Source organism: Chaetomium tenue (genome assembly GCF_020726465.1).
Source record: "Chaetomium tenue strain MPI-SDFR-AT-0079 chromosome Unknown F5144scaffold_2, whole genome shotgun sequence".
Lineage (NCBI taxonomy): Eukaryota > Fungi > Ascomycota > Sordariomycetes > Sordariales > Chaetomiaceae > Chaetomium > Chaetomium tenue.
The window spans coordinates 662,837-681,727 of record NW_027117330.1 but is presented as its reverse complement, the minus strand read 5'-3'; the positions used below and the strand labels follow the sequence as shown (position 1 = coordinate 681,727).

Genomic DNA, 18,891 nt, shown 5'->3' with positions numbered 1-18,891 from the left:
CGGGGGGGATGTACGCGGGGGGAAAAGGAAGCGTCCCGATGACGATTACGGGGACGACGGGGGCGACGAGGAATAGGACTTGCACTCCCTAACTAAGCGGAATGCTGGTATTACAGGACATTTTCCTTGTCCAGTACACTTGCTAATTCTATAGTATCTGGAATTAATTATACTTCTTCGGTACCTACTTTGTTTTATGTCGACCCCGAATTGTTGGAACCAAGGCCCTGACAAATGTAACGCTACAGGTTCATGATCAAGTTTACATCTTGAAGCTGTTCAGGTGTTGTATTTAGTATTTCCGTAAACAGGTTCGAAAGTGTTATGTTTCTGGAGATATTATTCGAAAAGTTAACTTAAACCAAAGTGCGACGCTCCAACATGCATCTAATCAGCTGCAGGATATCGATGGTCCATTATCTTGTAACAGCAGTGGAATCATTTCTCCGGCCGGCCGGCAGGGCTTTGGGTGGCTTTTCTTGATTGGACGTGGTGGCATGGAGGACGCGGGGGGCGAGTGGGCGGTGGTGAGAAAGGAAAAAGGGGGCGGGCAAAGGGATTTTGGTGCAGAGAAAACCGGGAGTACCAAATTCTGGCCGAATCAAAACTCGCACAACGTACCCCGTGTAACCATAGATCGGGCACAACATAATACAAGTGCCTCGTCTACGCGCCTGGCTTGGTTGGCTGAAACTGCGCCGCAAACGAGGCGGTTCGGGCACGGAATGGCGCTCGCCTTGTGCATCGTAATATTGTCAGCTAAAAGGGCGCATCCCGCTGATGGAAATCTCGCACAGCCGCAGTGGAAGCATCCACAATGTGTCCCCCGAGAACGATATGGCTCTCCCACCAGAGAAACAAACCCCAACATCATCAAGTCCCGAGAAGTACCCTTATGAAGCCCGCATCAGGGACTGCTTTCGGTGTTGGCCAACTGCCGACGTGTTCTACCAAAGCCTGATCGACTATTTACACACGGCTTCCAGTGAAACCTTCTCACCACTTCAGGTACCAACGACCTATTTGTTGAGCCACCACTTGGACAGGAATGGCCGGACAGAAACCCCGCATGGGAGCCCGGTTCCCAGGAGCCAGAGCTTCTCCTCCTCAACCTCGGCGAAACTAACGCAGCGACCTTCGCTCCCTACATCCATTTCAACGCCCACCACCGACTTCCAGCGGGCCCGTCTAGCACGCCAATCCCACATAACCGTAGTGGAAGGGCTGCTGGCGCCGGAATCGGTTGGGATCCTTGGGGAGATGTACCAAACGAGGCCCGAGTTCTTCATCGACCATCTGGCATTCGACAGTTGCGGCTACGGATCTGACACGAGGCCAGGAGGTGGGCGAGATCAGCTCCCGAACCTGCCGTCGAAGCGGGACAACATCATTCACGTCAGGTTCATGTCGATGCTGAGGATACCCGGCAATGCCCAGACAGTGCAGGCCGCGCAACGCTTTTCCGCTTCTCTCACCAGCCGGTTTGAGCGCCGTACCTCGTTGGAGACCAAACGCAGCGCATATGACCGGCGCTTGCTCCAGCACCGTCATTATGGCGCTACGCGGTTCAGGGCCTTGCACGTCCACAAGGAAGAGTGGCTGACAGTGGAGCAAATGGTCTCCTTCAGCGTCAAACGTGAGGGTGATAAGATTTGGCATGGTAAGGAGGCCGCGAGGACGAACCCAAGCACCGTAGACTGCCAATGACTAACCGACTACTAGGCCTGCTCCTCTTAGACGGCGGCCGAGAATTCGACAACGTGGACCCCCCCTGGGCCGAATACATGGACTCGGACAAAGCCTCCGACTCGGACGCCGACCCCTCCACCAAAACCGGCTTCATCCCCGTCATCCCCTACAACGTCCCTGCTATCCCCCCCTCCGTCGACGAAGAGCAACTCCAACAAGCCATGCTCAAGGTCCACCGGCCCTACCACCCCGCCATCGACCTGCTCCTCGCCACAGCCACCACCACCACCCCCAACAGCCCCCCCACCTCCCCCAATCTCACCACCACCACTACCACCACCAGCCCACCCACCAGCGACGCACACCTCCTCGCCGAAGACCCCTTCTACATCCTCAGCCGGGTCTACCACGCCGCCGCCCGCACCCGCATCCAGCTCCTCAGCTTCCTCGAAGCCGACATCACCGAATGCTCGGTCGCCAGCGCCGGCGGCGCCATCACCGACGGCGCACAACAGAGTCTCGTCCTCGACCAGCTGCGCTTCAACCTGCAGCTGGTGCGGCGGGTGGAGCGGTTCTGCAAGGAGGACCTGGGCAGCATCGCGCGGCTGGGGTCGGCGGGTTGGCCACGCGCCGGGACGATGGAGGGGAGGGAGAGGATGGAGAAGATCAAGGAGCAGTTGTTGGAGGATTATGGGTTTTTGGTGGAGCAGTGTGGGCATTTGGCGCTGCAGTGTGAGACGGCGAGTGGTGCGCTGGTGAGTTTGGCGCAGTGGATGGATGCAAGGGAGGGGATTAGGGAGTCGGGGAATGTGGCGAATTTGACGGTGTTGGCGATTGTGTTTGTGCCGTTGGGGTATGTGTCGTCGTGTTTGAGTATGAATGTGACTTTTATTAATGTGGATGAGGGGATACAGATTTGGATTTGGGGGGTGGCTTCGGGGGTTTCGGTGGTGCTGACGGGGATTTTGGTGATGGCGTTGATGAGGTGGAAACGGTAGGATGGTCAGGGTAATGGCGCAAACATCGGGAGAGAGGGGGGTTTACATTTGATAGCTTGTAATGAGCATAGTGAAAGACTATCAAGAATAATTCTGGCAAGAGACTGGATAAGCTACCTCAGATACCAAAGTCATGACTACACATTGTTCCCACTGGCTCTCAATCATTGCATCGGAAGACATCCCCTGAAGACCAGAAACAGAGGGATCAGTAGAAACCGGCAAACCGCATCTCAATGCTCTGTCGGGGCGGGCCATCAACCAGCTTGGGGTCAAACGCAGCATGGAAAGCAACTGGTGACCCGGAAGCCAAACACGTCAGCCAATTCATGGGATCACGAAGGGGAACAGGAGGACTACTAACTCGCGCGCTTGCCCAGGGAGTTGGAGTTGCGGAACAGGATCAGATCGTCGACCTCCTGATCCTTTAGAAAGTACCACTTATGTTTACTGCTGTAGTGCATCAAACCGTTCTCGCCAACGGTGATCTCGTTGATGACGTCGTTGGCGACGTAATCGGTCGTGAAGTCGACGCTCTGGGCATCACAGACCGCCAGGGGCCAGTCGTTGTTCGGGCCAGCGAGGACCTTCCAGATGCTGTTTATCCGCCAGTCGGGGGAATTGGTCAGTCAACCATTGCAAGTCAGGTATGTGAAGACAGGTAACCCACTTGATTAAGTCAAAGTCCCGATCCTGATACACTTCCGGCTCGCCCGGATACATCAGCGCCATGCGGAGGAACGACCCGTGCGTCGTAAAGTCGAAATGTGGCAACGCCGCCGGCTGGGGGAAGGTCACCGGTTGGCCCGGGGTTCCAGGGAACATGGGGCTGCGTTTGCGGATGGAATGATCCAGATAGATGATGTCCCTGTACTGGGGGAACCGGCTGCGCAGCGTGTCCTCCATCTCGACGCGGAACTTGTTGTAGATGAGGTCTTCATCGTCGATGTTGCTGACGTCGAGGCAGTTTGAGCGCTTGAGGAACTCGAATCCGTTCTTCTCCAAGGTGAACGTCCCCGGTGGGATGTCACGCGCGTTGTGGACATCCTGGGGCATGAGCTCGATGACATGGTTAGTAGCCTTCGCGCCTGGGATATCCTTGACGTCGTAGACGGCCGCGTATGGTTTCTCGGTCTTGTATAGCGGGGATTTGGTGAGGTATGGGATAGGGACGTGGACTTTGGACTCAGGGAGTGTGGTGACGGTTGTCGTCATGGTTTGCGCCATGGTGGTGGTGGGTCTGTGAGCGCTGGGAATTGAGTTGCGGTTCTTGGCTTTGTCAACAAATTTGAAGGGGCAAGGGGAACTCGGGGTAGTGGACTATGGCTTGGGGGTTGCAGCATCTTAAGTAGACTGGGCTCCCGGAAACTCCTGAATTCCGAACAAATAATAATGTACATGCCTACGGACGTACATTTAGGCACGTACACAACCCGGGAGATGCTGGCCTACATATTTGGCACACATCGCGCTTGAGGCCTAAATCTGAAGCACATCGCCGGTACCACCGTCCTACTTCACAATTGTCTCGATCATGCATGCCATAGAACGGTTTGGGTTAATACTCAATTGGAACTCGGCGTTCAGTAAGGCAGCTAAGAATCCCAATGGACCCCCTAAAACAACAACTTCCAACATTTGCCCTTTGCTAGGTGGCAGGAATTTGATGGCCCGTCTAGAAGCTACTCTTTATCCTCCTTGGGGACAGGCTGAGGCTTGGCTGGCACTCTCAGAACAGCTCCACTTCCACCCCCTGAGGATTATCGTCAGCGACCCAAGGTCGTTTGTAAAGCGAACTTCGTGAGAAGGGAGTAACATACCGTTTCCAGCCGCCATGTATGGGATGACCATCCTCTCACCGAGGGGGCCGTTTGAGGGCTTATACCACTCCTTCCAGGGTTGACTGAGGGCTGGAGCCGGTTGCATGATGGCGTTGAATGGTAAGTTGGAAGAGCTTTTGTTGATTGATTTTAGTGACGAGGATTGTAACACGGCAACAATTGGGGGAAAATGATGCTTGACTCTCTGGTCCAAGTAGGGTCATATATATCCGTAGCCTATCTGTCTTGATTGCCATACAAACCATAGACAAATTATCTCATGACTGGGCACACCAATGATCCATCTTGCCGCTGCACCATGTATTACATGTCGGCTACACGCGGCGTCTAGTTGGACATTCCACAAGACACGTTAATGAGGCTTTGACGTTTGGGAAGTTGAGGGTGTGTGCCCCCCAAACCGTTACGGCAGACACACTGCATGTGCCGTCGGCAACATAATACACGAAGCCTCAACGAATGCCCGGCACATTCAAAGCCCTAGATTTACATCCCGCTGGCTATCAGGAACTGGCCTGACACGAGGATCGAGTTTTTCTTACGCAATCGATGATCGACTGCATATGGGCGTCGTATGAGCCGCGCATTACTGGGCAATGGGTTTGTTATGGTGGTTGCACAACATGCAACCGTGCGAGCCTTGTGTGAATCCAGTGAGACGACTGGGAAGAATCTTATCTCTGCAATTACCTGACCGAACCCTGCAATCCTCTGCCGCCCCTCCTTCACGGGAGCCTTGTCACCCATGTGAATACATCATTGGCTTTGCCGGGGAGATGATGAAGTGCGGCGACGGTTTAGGAAAGCCACTGCGGGGACCAAAAGTAAGCTGAATGGTCGGAAAAAGCATAGGATGTGGGTGGGTGGCATTTCGAAGGCGGCGATCTACCCCCCACGGGGAACACGCCCAGAGTCTCACTCAGCCACAACGAGTGGCAGCATTTGATACCTACCCCGCCGGCAATATGGCCACCACGGTCCAGAACACGGGATGAAGGCATTTTGAGGCTCTGCTCTTGGTGGGGAGCCCCATGGAACGAACCAGTCACCAAGAACAATAACACTGATATCATGAAAAATGCTACGATTGCACACCCCCCAAACCAAACTACGACCTCAAACCAGCGAGTAATAAGCTACCGCGACCAGAACATCACCAGCCTGTCAAACTCCCGCTCATTTCCCGGCAGCACATTCGGGCCCAGAATCTCACGCCGGAGTTCCTCGGCCTCGTTGATCAGCCGACTGCCCTCGTCCATCTTCCCCGCGTCCTGCAGCACACAGCCCAGCTTGTACTTTGTCCGTGCCCTCTCGTTGCGGTACCACGTGGGGCGGGCTTCGAAAAGGGCCAGAGCTTGATTGAGGAGCTCGCTGCAACATCCCGCGCGGTTAGTGATAGGTGCGTCTAGCGTCGTGTCTTGGGGATGGGAAATGGAGCCACTCACATGGCTTGGGGGTATTCCTTGCGGGCGTGGTGGTGCCACCCCTTCTTGTGGCACAGATCTGCAGTTCGGTGATGCTTGTCGCCAAGAGTGGTCTGGTAAATTTTGAGGGCGTCTGAGTGCGTCTTGAAGGCTTTGTTCAACTCGCCCCGTGCAATTTGTAGGTTCCCCAACGGGTACATGAGGTACCCAGTTCTAGTGCCGTTAGTAATAGCTCCCAAATGATATGGGGCAGGAAGCGTCACGTACCGGAATCCCCTATCGGGGGCGCTGTTCATGATTGGGTCAATGACCGCTTGGGCTTCATCAAGTTTACCCTGCCAGATCAAGCAAAAGGCGAGATTACCACCCTAGAACCGACGTCAACCACTCTCCTCTGCATCCAATCCCACACGCAGGCCAAACGGGTAGACGGTACTTACGTACATCCGCTTGTCAGCATCCAACCCCTCAAACGCCTCGAAGCACTTGCGGTACCACTGCTCCGCCTCCTCGTACCGCTCGGCCCCCTGGTTCCCGTTGCCCATGCCGCCGAGCCCGAAGCAGTACCGGATGTCCGGTAGGTCCACCATGCCCCGCTTGACCGCTTTGTCGACGAACTCGTACTGCAGCTTGAAGTTTTCTAGCGCCGAGCTCTGTTCGTTGGTCTCGGTTGCGACCGACGCTCGGGCGCCGTAGATGTCGGCTAGGATAAGCTCACAGCCGTCGTGGGCGAGGCAGTAGTGCTCCGAGGCTTGGAGGAGGGGCTCGGATTGCTCGAACGTGCCGCGTTCGTAGTTGTGCCATGAAGCGTTGTACAGGAGCTCGGCGAACTCCTTTGTCCCCGCCAGAGGAACCTTGCCTTCGAGTTGCGAGTCTTCGTAAAAACGACACAGTGACAGGATGTGCGGTAATAAGCGCCCCTGTGTCGGCCACAGATCGGGACGGTGCCTATTCTTCCGCGGTGCAACCGGGTACAGGTGATGTACGAGGTTTATTGCCATGTAGAAAGAGTCCTGCCGGTTTTCCGGAGTCATCCGCTGTTGGCAGGCCGCTTGTACCAATCTGTGCATGGAGAGCGTTTTCGTCGCGGCATTTTGGTCCATCAAAGAGCTCTGCAGGATCATGGCCTTCTGTTTGGTTAGCTTTCGGACATTGTCGATGATGGCCCAACCGGTGTCACCGGCTTTGGATGCCTTGGCGGCGCCGTTGGCGAGCATCTCCAGTTCGATCGTATCTGGGTTGAGAAAGGACAGCACGTTGATGAGCTTCTGGGAGTCCTTGGACAGGTTGTCGAAGTTCATGGACCAGACATTCAGAAGCGTGTGGCGGTAGGGCTCCTCATTAGGATTTCCAAAGAGCTGCATATCCTCGGTCGAGGTAAAGAGATCATGGTAGTCGTAGGCTGAGAGGAACTCGGTGAAGAGACAGGAATCGTTCACGATCAAGTTGGCCGCCTGGTAGATTCCGAGAGGCAGACAACCAAGGCGGTGCACAATTTGTCGGGCGGCTTCTCGCTGTTCCTCGTGCTCATCGTTCTCTCCGCCAGGGGGAGAGGTTGCTTCTGACACCTTCATCTGCTCCTGGTTAGTCAATTTTAGGAGTAGGTTGACAGCTTCTTCTTCGCTCAAAGGAGGGAGAACGTCGCAACCAAACTTGGCGGCCAGTGTTTTGGTCCTGCTTGTGATTAGAACTGCCCCTCTGTTACATTGCGGCCAGAACTTCAGGAGTGTGTTGTCCGGGTTGTCGGCATTGTCGAGCACGAGCAGCCATGGTACATCTAGAACATATCACCACGTATTAGACCGAGGAAAACGGTAGTTTTCGGACACCGGACATACCTGTCTCCTCGAACCACTTCTTCAACTGCTCACAGCTGTAGAGGTGGTCCGGCTCATCCTCGTCCACGAGACCCAGGTCAACAGCGAAGCGGGCAAAGTCTCCAAGCAGATTTGTAGACTCATCAGCGTGAGCGAAGAGCACAGCCGCAAAGGAATCCATGTACTCCAGGGCGAATCGTATGGCAACCTGAGTCTTCCCCACGCCGCCGAGCCCGCACAGCGCGAACACGGCTTGGGAGTTGGACTTTTCTGGTTTGTCGGGGCGCAGGACCTCATAGATTTGAGCTAGAACGTCCGACCTGCCTGTGAAGTTGAGGTTTTCCTTGTGGGGAAGAATGCTCCGGCAGGGGAGATTCAGTTTCCGGGGTTGGGGGACTGCCAGAGTTTCCGCCTCGCCGGAAAACTTGGAACTTGTCGGGGTTGCGGGTCCCGATCCTTGAATGGTCAGTGGGATGTCTTCAATACACGCAGGCATAGTTACCTGGAAAGTCACTCATTGACATTTCCTCCTCGTTCAGTGTCGCCTCTTCTTCTTCGGAGACTTGGACCTTCTTGGCGGCGGCTAACATTCCATTCAACACGTTAAGGATTTGCTGGAATAGGGGATGCCCTCGAGAGGGAAACGAGGAAATTTGGAGATGGTCCATGTCGACTTGGAAGAACTGTTCGTTATGCATGTTGAGCCGTGCGAGTGGCTCCGTACACACCTATTACAGAAGGGTCAGTTCGCTGATGACAGAACGGTGGCAGACCAAGGTCAAGACAGACCACCGACGACTCGGAGGGCCGGAGCCTGTGTGTTTTGAACGTAGACTTGCGGGTTTCGCAGTAACTCCAGATGGGAAACTGGATGTCGAGCTGCCTGAACTTCTCGAGGGTATCTTTCAAGATACTCCATTTGTCCCATCCCTTTAAATACGCATTGAGTTCTGGCCCAAGCTTGATGAGAGGGATGCGCATCTCGAGTGCCGCACATCTAATGCAGGCCGTCTCGAAAGCCGCAGGCGTATGGTTGTGGATGCAGCCGAAGAAGAGCACACCGATGGTGCTGTCGAAAATGGAACTGAACTCAGGACTTTGTTTGGCGGAGATGAGCGCCTTTCAACGGTTAGTCACATGTGAGAATCCGGTAAAGGGGTCGATGAGTGGCCTGACCTGCTTGAGGACCATGCCACCAAAACTGTGGCAAAGAAAGACGAGTGGACGGTTCATCTCCCTCGCCCGTGACCGCTGGTGGATGAGCCCATACAATAGCGTGGTGCCCTCACGAAGGATTTGGAGCCAGGAATCATCAGTCGGCGACTTTGCAAAATCATACCGGAAGAGGAGAACCCGAGCAGTCGGGAAGTGATGAGCAAACACGTCCCGGATCCATGCTGTCTCATCTCGGGGTTGGTAGGATGGTAGAAGCTGCGGCAGGCTTGGAATCGACACGATGCTATCGAAGGTGTCAGAAATGAAAACGTGCGGGCATTTCGAACGCGTCATGAGAATCATGACATGTTTGCAAGGCGAGAAAGGTTTACGGACTCGACTGTTGGATTCTGCACACTATTGCAGATGATTTTAAGACTACCCGATTCCATATCTGCCATTTCCTAGGCGGGCAGGCCCTTGCCGCAAAGGTCTCGAGATCGACGTTGGAAAGCGTGGCGCTGTCAGCTCGTGAGCTTGAGCGCAGAGATGACGATGGCAGACACCAGAGGAGGGGTGCTGGGGGAAGAAGTGCACCCGAAGGAGCGGGGCAGTTCAAGGGACTGGAACGGTCCCCGATATGTTGTGCAACATGCAACTGCTTTAGCAGCAGCCAGTACCCAGCTGCCCTTTTGGTACCGTGTGCATCCATGATCGAAGACATCGGCACTAGCCCAATTCATCCCAACCAGAAAACATGTCAGGTCCAAACTGCATGAGGATTTATTATTCCCTGTACAATAGTGCGCTCTCGCGCGGTTAGCTTTGGCCAAGGTCCAGCCGCGTTAAGCAGGCTGGGTGAGCTAGGAGGGATCTCTCACCTTTACTTATACTATTATGGAATCTCTGACCTTGGATAAGTAATAACTATGTAATAGTACTATAAGAAAAGAAATCGGAAGCCTAAAGGGCCTTAGGATAGAAAGATAAGAAGACCACGGTCAGCGCCGATGGTGAATCCGATGGACTTGACGGATAGGTACCTACATTCTGCAGTTCCGTTACGTTTATTAGCCTGTATCCCTCTTCCGCGAAAAGGAACCACGATTAGATGTCCATGGCAGTTTTTGAAGTGGTTTTCAGAAGTTGCTGAATCTCCGTGGCTGAAGGTTGCGAGTAATGACTTATATTGAAGTCACCAGAGGTCGGCTCGGAAACAGGCCAGCGGAATGAACATCGCACAAAGGTCTCGGGCCGCGGCTAACTTATCAATCCAGGGGAACACTAGGCCTTCATCTTTATGATTCTTGACGCAATCCCGAAATCCTGCGGCTCTCAGAATTTCCAACTTTTAGCTCATGCAAAGCTCCATCAGACACGCTCATTTACCCTCCACAAATCCATGTTCAACAGCAGCGGCCAACTCCTGGCTCTTCCACCAAAACTACCTACGACGGAGTATCATGTTTGCTTGTTATACCCGTAGTTGCGGACAATCGGGAGAGCGGATTCGCCGAGGCCGCGACTCTCCGGGGTTGGGGAGGCGTGACGCGTTGGACGTTTGTGGTTTTACCGTTGACGCTTTCCTGCCAACATTTCCTTAAGTTTCGTTGAAGATTCACAACAACGTAGCCGGACTTGGGTAACTAACGCCACTAAAAAACGGTTTCATGGCCTCACTGATGAGATGGGCGGGAGGCCTCCTGCGCCGAGCCCCGCAAGCGCCATTGCGATTTCCGACCACGGGTTTCGAGGTTATTCTCCGAAATATTATTATTCATACTCCGCTATGCCCTAGGGCGTGCCGGACCCTCTGCTATTTAGTGTACAGGAAAACCGTGCCCTCCCGGGCCGGGTGAAAAACCCCTACCAACAATCAAGGAACGATGCGTTCTGGTGAGTCTACGTATACAAAGAGAGGAGGCCTCCTGGCCTCCGAACGGGGGCGCTTCAGGCCGCCGTTTCCAGCTCGAGCCTCCTGGCCAAGCTGTACATCGGCAGCCTCCCCGAGTCCATCAGCCAGTCGAGGATCCTCCTCGCAAGCCGTACAGTCGTGGGATTGATACCGTGTAGAACTGAGTAAAAGTCCCGTCGTGTCCGAATTCCAGTTCTCTCCCATCTTCGAGTCAACGGTGGGGCCAAACACCACACTACCAGGTGTTCGGCAGTCTCTCGTCCCTCGCCACACTCGCAGGCAGGCGTCAGAACCTCCGGGACTTCCCGTGTAAACAAGTAGTCCCGTAAGCCTATTGCTCCCGTCCGGATTTGAATGAGCAGTGAGCTTTTCGCCTTGCTGAGACCGTCATGCCTCCTTAGGGTTTCGTTCCGGAATAGCGTCTCCCGCTGATGGTCAAAGTCGTCCGCCGGCCTGGTGATTGCTCTGCCGTCCCGTTCCTTTAACCACCTCGCTCTCCAGGCCTCTTCTACTGCCTTGTCCGTGTCTATGGTTCCCCCCGTCCAGCGCATGATCGTGCCCGCGGCTCTCTCTACCGCCGTGGGCCCTTGAGGTCTCAAGGTTTGCGGTCGGCCCCTGTTGCCCCTCCTCGAGCTGAGTCTCTGCTGTATCTTGCGGCAGGCGGTAAGGATAACGCTCCCCGCCGTCTTTTTGCCGCCTTGGCCGTCGTCCAGATCGGGTTGTTGGAGTCGGTTTTCGAAATCTGCAAGCCGTTTGTTTAGGTATAAGTCCAACGGTGGTACCCACGTCTCTGTCTCGAGGTTACGGATGGGGGTAGACTTAAAGGCTCCCGCCACAATCCTCAGGCTCTTGTTCTGGGCCTTCCCGAGGGCCTTGGTGGTGCCTTTCTTCACCGGTTCGCCTCCCACATCCGTGGGAATGTGGAACGACGATGCGCCATAGGCCAGCGCTGACCAGATGCACTTTGTGTACACTTCTCGCGCTTTGGCTAGACCCAGTCCCCACGTCGATGCCGCTAGCCTCGACAGGGCATAGCTCTGGGTCCTCAGCTTCTTCTCCACCGCCGCCAGGTGGGCTTTCCAGTTGAGCTTCCGGTCCAGCCAGACTCCCAGGAACCTGGCAGACTCCTTCGGTCTGACGGGGCTGGTGCCTCCCCCTGGGTTAGTGAGTTCCAGCTGGTTTGTCCACTGCCGTCGTCCCTTGTTGAAATGGATCAGTTCGCTCTTTTCCGGGGCGAACTTCATCCCCCGACTGTCCGCCCATCGCATGCATGTTTCCCACGCCGCCTCCAGTTGCCGGACATTGGCCTCGGGGTTTCGACCAAACACCAGGAGGTTGGTGTCATCCGCAAACCCCGTTATAGCCAAGTGAGGGTGCTCGTATTTTAGCTGCTTGTATAATGAGGAAATATAGAGGATGAAGAGAACAGGGGAAAGGGGTGAGCCTTGGGGGACCCCTGCCCGAATTACCGTCGGTGCCGCCGTCTTGCCGTCGAAAAGAAGGGTGGCCTCTCGACCAGTCAACCAGTCTCTCGTCCAGAGGACCAGCCACCTCGGGTAGCCCATTTCTCGCAAAGTTGCTAGCAGTCGGGTGTGGTTGACCGTGTCAAAGGCTCCTGAGATGTCCAGTTGCAATAGGGACGCCGCACCCTTCTGTCTCCACGCCTCCTGGACCTGGGCTACTACTAGCCGGACAGCCAGCTCTGTGGAGCGGTGTGCTCTGCTCCCCATTTGTTCATCTGGTAAGAGGCCGTTGACTTCTGCAGTTTGAGTGACCTTCCTGGCGACCACTGACTCTATTACCTTCCCTAGGGTTGGCAGCAGAGCAATGGGCCTGTATCCCCCCGGGGTCTGATACACCGGCGGAGCCTTTCCTGGTTTCGGTAGTACTACAGTCTTCGCCCTCTTGAAACGGTTCGGGAACCATCCTAGCTCCAGACACCTTGTCGCCAGAAGGGCGAGCACTTCAGCTAACGGTGCTCCGCACGCCTTCAGAAGGCCCATCGGGAGCAAATCCTCGCCTGGCGCCTTCCAGGGGCTTGCTCTTCCTATCGCTTCCGTGATCTCGGTCGGCGTCACTGCTTGTACAACGTCGAAGCCCGGGTTCCAGCTGCCCAAAAAGGTTTGATCTTCCACGTCCGTCAGGTTGGCCGGTGGGTCCGGGAAGAACCTCTCGGCCAGCGCGCTGGCCTTCTGGTCGTGCGTTTTGGCCGTTACCTGTCCGGAAGAGTCCTTAAATTCCGGTAGTCTCGGTGGTTCCGGCGGCAAAAAGCTCCGTAGCCTGGCCCATCTTTCCAAGCTCCACATCTGATCGGGCTTCTTTGCCTCGCTTGCTTCCTGCAGGTTGTTCCTCCAAGCCCTCGTCCGTGCTTCGCGCGTTGTTCTGGCAAGGTCCTTGAGCCTTTCGCCGAGCTCCTCCCAGCAGTACTCTGTCCGCGTCTCCTTCGCCAGCCTCTCGGCTTTCCTGGCCTTCCGGGCGGCCTGCTGCACTTCCACTGTCCACCAAGGAGAGCTGTAGCCACAACTCGCCTTCCTCCTTGGAGTGCTTTCCCCCGCGACCCAGGTGAGCCACTCGACCAGGCTGCCGAAAGCTTTATCAAGACCCTCGACTGTTCGGGTCCTGGCCAGCAGCCCGTCCGGTCCCGGGTCTGTAAGTCCCATGGCCTTGCATAGCAGCTCTAATTCAGCCTTCACCCTCTCCCTGTCCATCTTCTTCCAGGCCCAGCCATCCGGTTGGGTTGGTCTCGGCCCATGCCCTTCCCCGACCTCGAGCACTTGTGGGTAGTGGTCTGACTTTCCACGGCATTCTTCCCCGTAGTATACTGTTTGGAGGTTTTCCGAAGTCCAGAAGTGGTCGATGGTTGACGGGCGGCCTCGCTGCCGCCCCTGGGGAGCTCGCGTTGTCGCCCCCCTTGGAGTTCTGATGGTGAGGTCCCACAAGGAACCCAGCTGCAGTAGGTCTTCCGATTTCCTATCGTAGCGTCCGAACTTGTCCCACAGTGGGTTCTTTAGGTTGAAGTCTCCTGCCAGAACCACCGGGTGGCTTGGCCTTGGCCGCCCTTGCAGGGCTCTCGGTACATTCTCGCCGCCGGGAGGGTTGTATATGGACCAAAGCTCGAATCCGGGGCCCTCCCTTCCAAGGTCTGCCTCTGAAAACCACACACGGCACCAGTTCTCGGTGGCTTCGGAGTCCCACTGCTTGATCCCAAACCTCTTGCTCACGTATATCGCTGCCCGCCCCTCGAGCTTGTGTACCAGGTGGTATCTGCTGCTCCGGGGGCAGTATGTAGACTTCGTCTCCTTGTTAATCCACGGTTCCTGCACCGCCAAGAGGTCGTATTTGGCCTCCTCCAGCAAGACTTCCAGTGTTTGCTTGTTTCCTTCGGTGTTCCAGAGTAGGATTTTAATTTTCATTGCCTGCGACGGTGATCGAGTCCATCGTAGTGTCCCCCTCGGGGTCGCGTTGGTTCGGAGTAGCAGTGACCGCAGGGTTGGCGGCGACGGCAGGCGTTGGTCCGGTAGCCGGTTCGGGCGCCCGGGGCGGCGGAGCGGCGGTGTAGACACCGTTGACTACCGGGTTTGCGAACTGCACCCTCGGAGCCTCGAAGTTGATCCTGGTCTGCTGGGGGTCTAAGAGAGCCTGACGTTGGGCCGCAGCCGCATTCGTCGGTCTTCCTCTCAACCTCTTCCTTCCTACCACCTGATAGCTGTTGTCGTCCCTCTCCTCGCCCTCGAAGTTAAACGCGGGAGCGCTCGTAGGGGCCGTGCTGGCAGAGTTCGCCGCTGCGGTCTCATAAGTCCGTGGCCGGAACTGGTAGGCCTCCTTGGCCTTGGCGAGGGTCCTCGACTTCTCCGGGCACTCTCCTGACCACGCCGGATGCCTTCCTCCGCAGGCCGGGCATCGGAGCGGGATTTCGTTTTTGTGAGTAGGGCACTGGTTCTCGCCGTCCCTGCCGCCCTCTCCATGGGCTTTCGTCCCGCAGCGCGGGCACAATGGGGTAGCCTTGCAATGATGTTGTGTGTGTCCCCACTTCCAGCACTTGTAGCACTGTGTTGGGCTGAGGGCAGCCCAGTAAGGCTCGCAGTCCAGTAGTTGAGCCTTCCAGATCACTCCCTCGTCGCACGCCTTGCGTGCTTCCTCCTGGGAGGTTAAAGCAACCAGCACTGTTGCCCGGGTCGCCTCCCTGTGTCTCGGCACTCTAAACTTCACTTTATCGACTGTGTGGAGGCCTGTTTGTTTCCCGAATTCCTCTTCGGTGACCCCCTGGAGGTCCTTCTTCCACGCGCCCTTTAGCAGGACTGCAAAGGTTCTCTTGCTCTTCTGATGTATATAACTCTGTATAGTTTCGGTGTATTATAGGCGTTGTGGTGGTGTAATTAATGTTTCTTGTCGTGTGGTTGTGGAAAAGTGCGCCGCTTGGGGGTGTGCGCCGCTTGGGGGTGGACCACGTTAGTTGGATTCGAATATCCGAGAGGGAAGCCATCTCCAAAATAGAGACACGATGGCAAAGAATCGCGGACTCGAAGTTTCGTCATGTGTGGGTGAGTTGGTCTGTTGTGTTGGTGCACGTTGGTTCTGACGGACGACTGGGAGGGTAAATACGATACTACCTGTACCTAATCTAGCCGCCGTTGTCGTCGAACTTGACCAATCCTGTTTGCAATTCCAGTTCCAAGCCCCCCTCTTCCTGCATCTTTCACAGTGCGAGAATTCCCCCGCTCCTCATCCTTGTCCGCGTTCGCTCCGAAGCTTGCAGGGCAGCCAGCTCGCTTGGAAAATACTTCTTGCATAAGATGGTCATATTCTCCTTGACCCTACAATTTGTTACCTTCTCGTGTAGCATAAATCAAGGATTCAGGAAGACGGGATGAAAGGACAAGAAGAACTGGGGAGGAAAAAAAAAGAAAAAAAAAAGAGATGGAGAATGCTGAAATACACCACTTAAACTTACGTTTGGCGTTGGTGGTTGTGTGGAATCAGTATGGCAGTCCCAAGATCAAAACGGAGAGAGTATAACAGGTTTCGGTCATCCCATTCCTCCTCTAGACATCATAGGCTTGTTAGAACTGGGTGATAATTAGTAGGGCAGTGACAATACTCGCTTACTGGGTTCAGAGTCGGGGTATTCCTGGCGATAACTTCGGACATAAGCCGAGGAGCTTAGTCTGTGCCTCGCTGCTCTCCAGTTTCCAATCTCATACTCGTTGTGGGCGTAGAAAGATCCGGCATCCAAAATGAACGGCTCGTTATCCGCCGTGTCCGTCGCGCTGTTTTCATCCCAAAGGTCGCCATGAACCAAGCACGGTTTGATAGTGCGGCCATTCGACTACAGGGGTTCGAGCAGTCTCGGAATCACCTTGTCCAGAATCAGTTGGCAGACTCGCTTGAACTCGAGCCATTCGCCATTCTTGGCTTCGTCAAGCTCGATCATATGAGCAAGCTGTTTGCGGTACAGCGCCGCCCACGATTCTTCCCAGCAATCAGTGATCTGCCGTAACTTGGCATGGCAAGTCGTGACATGGAACCCGAACTTTCCCGTTGGTGACTGGGACTTCTTGTGCATCTCCGCAAGCCGCTTTGTGAACTTGGCGGGATTAGGGGGTTGCTTGCCAACTTCCCGAAACTCGGTGAGCAAGAAGTAGGTGTCAAGCCCGTCATACTTTCCCCAGCTGTATGGCTCAGGGGCAATTTTAGGAGACACGGCGTGGATTGCCTTGAGAGATTCGTATTCTCCAAGCATCATGGCACGTCCGGTGTCTCCAAGGGGCGCGGTCTGGCGATGAGTGCGGCTGTCAGCTTACAAAGATCCCTATTACGGCGACGGACGTGAGATTTGAACGCTATACTTTCAAGAAGGCAATTGATAGAGCGGCAGTAAACGATTGATACAGCGGCAGTGCACTTACGTCGGCATGGAAATATGGGAGCTCCTATTGGCTCAAAAATTTCCTGTTAAGCAGGGACCTATCCATCAAAATTCTGCCACACTCTTCTCCAGTTTTAGCAGCTGCCAAGTGTCTGTCAACCCAAAGTAACGTCCGACCGTCAGCCTCCTGCCTTCACATGCCCATCCATTGCAGAATGGCTCGCTTTCCCAGCAGTTCCCGAAAGGGATCGCGATCTAAACACGAAAATGCCGACCTCGATGAAGCGCAATCCCGACCTGCGAAGCGATTCCGACGCGATACCTCCAATACCCGCGAGCAGACCAGGCCTACGTCTTCAGGCAGTAGCTTAGGACCGGACCCTGAGGAATGGTACGGCTATGGCGACGACAATGCCTTATACAATCTCTTTGCGACCAATCCCCCGGCACATTTTACGACAATACCCCGACCCCATGGATCCCAAGGGTTAGACGAGCCCTGGTGGGAACTGCGCAACGACTCCGAGATATTTCTCTCCCTCGATTTCCCGATCCCCGCGAGACCAATGCACCATGTTAAGCTGGCCTTACCAGGCCCGGCTTTTAGTGAGCGAATGCAAGCACGACGAGATATAAAGGAGCAAGAGAAGGATAGGAGAACTCGGCTGAGGGGTCTCGATACCATATTCCGCAGTGCGCTCGAGATCTACAAGGAAGAGGAAGAGGAGTTACATCTAGCTTCATCTGGATACTCGTCCCATCGGTCGTCTCCTGACTCGACCGTCACTCAAGAGAGGACTACTATGTCTCGAGAGAAGGTTATTTTGCGGGATGGTTCTACGATCTCACGTGAACGGACTGTTCATGAACGGAATACATGGAGTCGATTCCCGACCGGCAGCCACCACTCTCGCCCCCGATCGAGTCTGTCACCGAGCGCCCAACTCCAGCGAGAACGGGAAGAGCAGCGCGAACGTGAAGAGCAAGGCAAACGTCAAAACACTAGCTCAAGTCCTAGCAGGCCGGAGACAATACCGAACCTCCTGGTCCCAGGGAATCCCGAATCGACATTCGAGGCCCTTTTTGATCAGGTAAACGTCTTCGCAAAAGCCAACGGATTTGGCATTGTCAAACGGCAGGGCTATTCTTACAAAGGTCGGCTATTACGTTATACTCTAGAGTGTGACAGATACGGCGAACCCGGGAAAAGCAAAGGGGCTGGTCTTCGACAACGACAATCCCGGAAATGCGGCTGTAAATGGAGGGTTTTCGCCGTATCCTTGTCGGAGAATGATCATCGATGGGTCTTGCGTTGGCCTGCAGGTGCTGTTCATCCTGGGCATAATCACCCTCCCAGTCCATCCTAGCCACCGGAAGCTCACTGATTCTATCAAGGCGACCATTGAGGCGACAAGTCGCCGAGTCGGTATCCGCGCACGAGACGTCAGAAGCATCGTGAACAACCAACATCCAGACTCCGTCCTCACTCGCAGGGACATCTACAACGCCAGAGCCCTCGTCAACCGCCAGAAGCTAAATAGCTACAACCCTACGGCTACGCTGATCAAGATCTTCGACGAGAGAGACATCCCTTACGTGGTAAAATGGTCGGAAACGGAGCCAAATCGCCTTGTGGGTCTTGTGTGGACATTTCCGTACTGTATCCGCATGTGGCAACGGTTCCCAGAAGTCCTCAGCTTCGACAACACGTACAACACGAACCGCTTCAAGCTCCCTCTTTTCCAAGCTACTGGTGCGACTTGCCTAGGGACTGTCTTTAATGCTGCATTCGGCGTTATCGATAACGAGCGGCTAGAAGGCTTCCAGTTTCTCGCTGACGGCATCCGACAGTTAGCCATTCAGCACAGCATCCGGCTGCCCGATATCATCCTTACAGATTTCGATAATCAGATGAAAAAGGCTTTAGACGAGCAGTTCCCCGAGAGCCAACAACAAATCTGCATCCACCACATCATCTCCAATGTCTTGCTTAAGGCAAAGCAGAAGTGGATACGAGAAAGGACAGACGATGGCAGCGACCAGGAAAGTGCCGCCGAGGACGCCTGGGACCGGACAACCCTAACAGCAAGCGAGAGGGCGATGGTTCGCGACTCTGGGTCTAACCAGTCTTCCGAGCCTGTTCCACACAGCCACCAGGGCGTCGTAATGCTGTGGAAGCTGGTTAT

General features: G+C 55.0%; 4 protein-coding genes across 4 annotated transcripts; 1 reads left to right on the top strand and 3 right to left on the bottom strand.

Moving 5' to 3' along the window:
• Positions 1–584: 584 nt before the first annotated feature.
• On the top strand, positions 585–2,798 carry F5144DRAFT_525785 (uncharacterized protein). Its single transcript, XM_066786815.1, has 2 exons — positions 585–1,660; positions 1,723–2,798. Exons 1-2 carry the CDS (start codon positions 781–783, stop codon positions 2,685–2,687), a joined length of 1,845 nt encoding a protein of 614 aa, XP_066645894.1. The 5' UTR covers positions 585–780; the 3' UTR covers positions 2,688–2,798.
• F5144DRAFT_560035 (uncharacterized protein) lies at positions 2,799–4,014 on the bottom strand. Its single transcript, XM_066788191.1, has 3 exons — positions 3,358–4,014; positions 3,052–3,284; positions 2,799–2,981 (listed from the first exon to the last, which is right to left on the bottom strand). Exons 1-3 carry the CDS (start codon positions 3,912–3,914, stop codon positions 2,896–2,898), a joined length of 876 nt encoding a protein of 291 aa, XP_066645893.1. The 5' UTR covers positions 3,915–4,014; the 3' UTR covers positions 2,799–2,895.
• A 1,151-nt stretch (positions 4,015–5,165) lies between these two features.
• On the bottom strand, positions 5,166–9,513 carry F5144DRAFT_560028 (uncharacterized protein). Its single transcript, XM_066788190.1, has 9 exons — positions 9,321–9,513; positions 8,946–9,228; positions 8,559–8,888; positions 8,272–8,497; positions 7,791–8,225; positions 6,393–7,729; positions 6,220–6,320; positions 5,974–6,165; positions 5,166–5,899 (listed from the first exon to the last, which is right to left on the bottom strand). The coding sequence occupies exons 1-9, from the start codon at positions 9,383–9,385 to the stop codon at positions 5,665–5,667; spliced, it is 3,204 nt and encodes a 1,067-aa protein (XP_066645892.1). The 5' UTR covers positions 9,386–9,513; the 3' UTR covers positions 5,166–5,664.
• Positions 9,514–15,427: 5,914 nt separating this feature from the next.
• F5144DRAFT_609352 (Fructosamine/Ketosamine-3-kinase) lies at positions 15,428–16,579 on the bottom strand (the record flags this gene model as incomplete). Its single annotated transcript, XM_066791626.1, has 4 exons — positions 15,428–15,653; positions 15,791–15,881; positions 15,946–16,165; positions 16,196–16,579. 4 exons carry the CDS (start codon positions 16,577–16,579, stop codon positions 15,536–15,538), a joined length of 813 nt encoding a protein of 270 aa, XP_066645891.1. The 3' UTR covers positions 15,428–15,535.
• Positions 16,580–18,891: the final 2,312 nt, after the last annotated feature.

What these genes read in the sequence shown, in the direction of transcription:
- F5144DRAFT_525785 (XM_066786815.1), top strand. Translation starts at nt 781, where the DNA reads ATGGAAATCTCGCACAGCCGCAGTGGAAGCATCCACAATGTGTCCCCC. An exon ending in GGGTGATAAGATTTGGCATG is followed by an intron (nt 1,661 to 1,722) that starts GTAAGGAGGCCG and finishes ACCGACTACTAG; the next exon opens with GCCTGCTCCTCTTAGACGGC.
- F5144DRAFT_560035 (XM_066788191.1), bottom strand. Translation starts at nt 3,914, where the DNA reads ATGGCGCAAACCATGACGACAACCGTCACCACACTCCCTGAGTCCAAA. An exon ending in CGGGACTTTGACTTAATCAA is followed by an intron (nt 3,285 to 3,357) that starts GTGGGTTACCTG and finishes GCGGATAAACAG; the next exon opens with CATCTGGAAGGTCCTCGCTG. An exon ending in CTCCCTGGGCAAGCGCGCGA is followed by an intron (nt 2,982 to 3,051) that starts GTTAGTAGTCCT and finishes CCGGGTCACCAG; the next exon opens with TTGCTTTCCATGCTGCGTTT.
- F5144DRAFT_560028 (XM_066788190.1), bottom strand. Translation starts at nt 9,385, where the DNA reads ATGGCAGATATGGAATCGGGTAGTCTTAAAATCATCTGCAATAGTGTG. An exon ending in GTGCAGAATCCAACAGTCGA is followed by an intron (nt 9,229 to 9,320) that starts GTCCGTAAACCT and finishes CACCTTCGATAG; the next exon opens with CATCGTGTCGATTCCAAGCC. An exon ending in ATGCTGACAAGCGGATGTAC is followed by an intron (nt 6,321 to 6,392) that starts GTAAGTACCGTC and finishes CGTCGGTTCTAG; the next exon opens with GGTGGTAATCTCGCCTTTTG.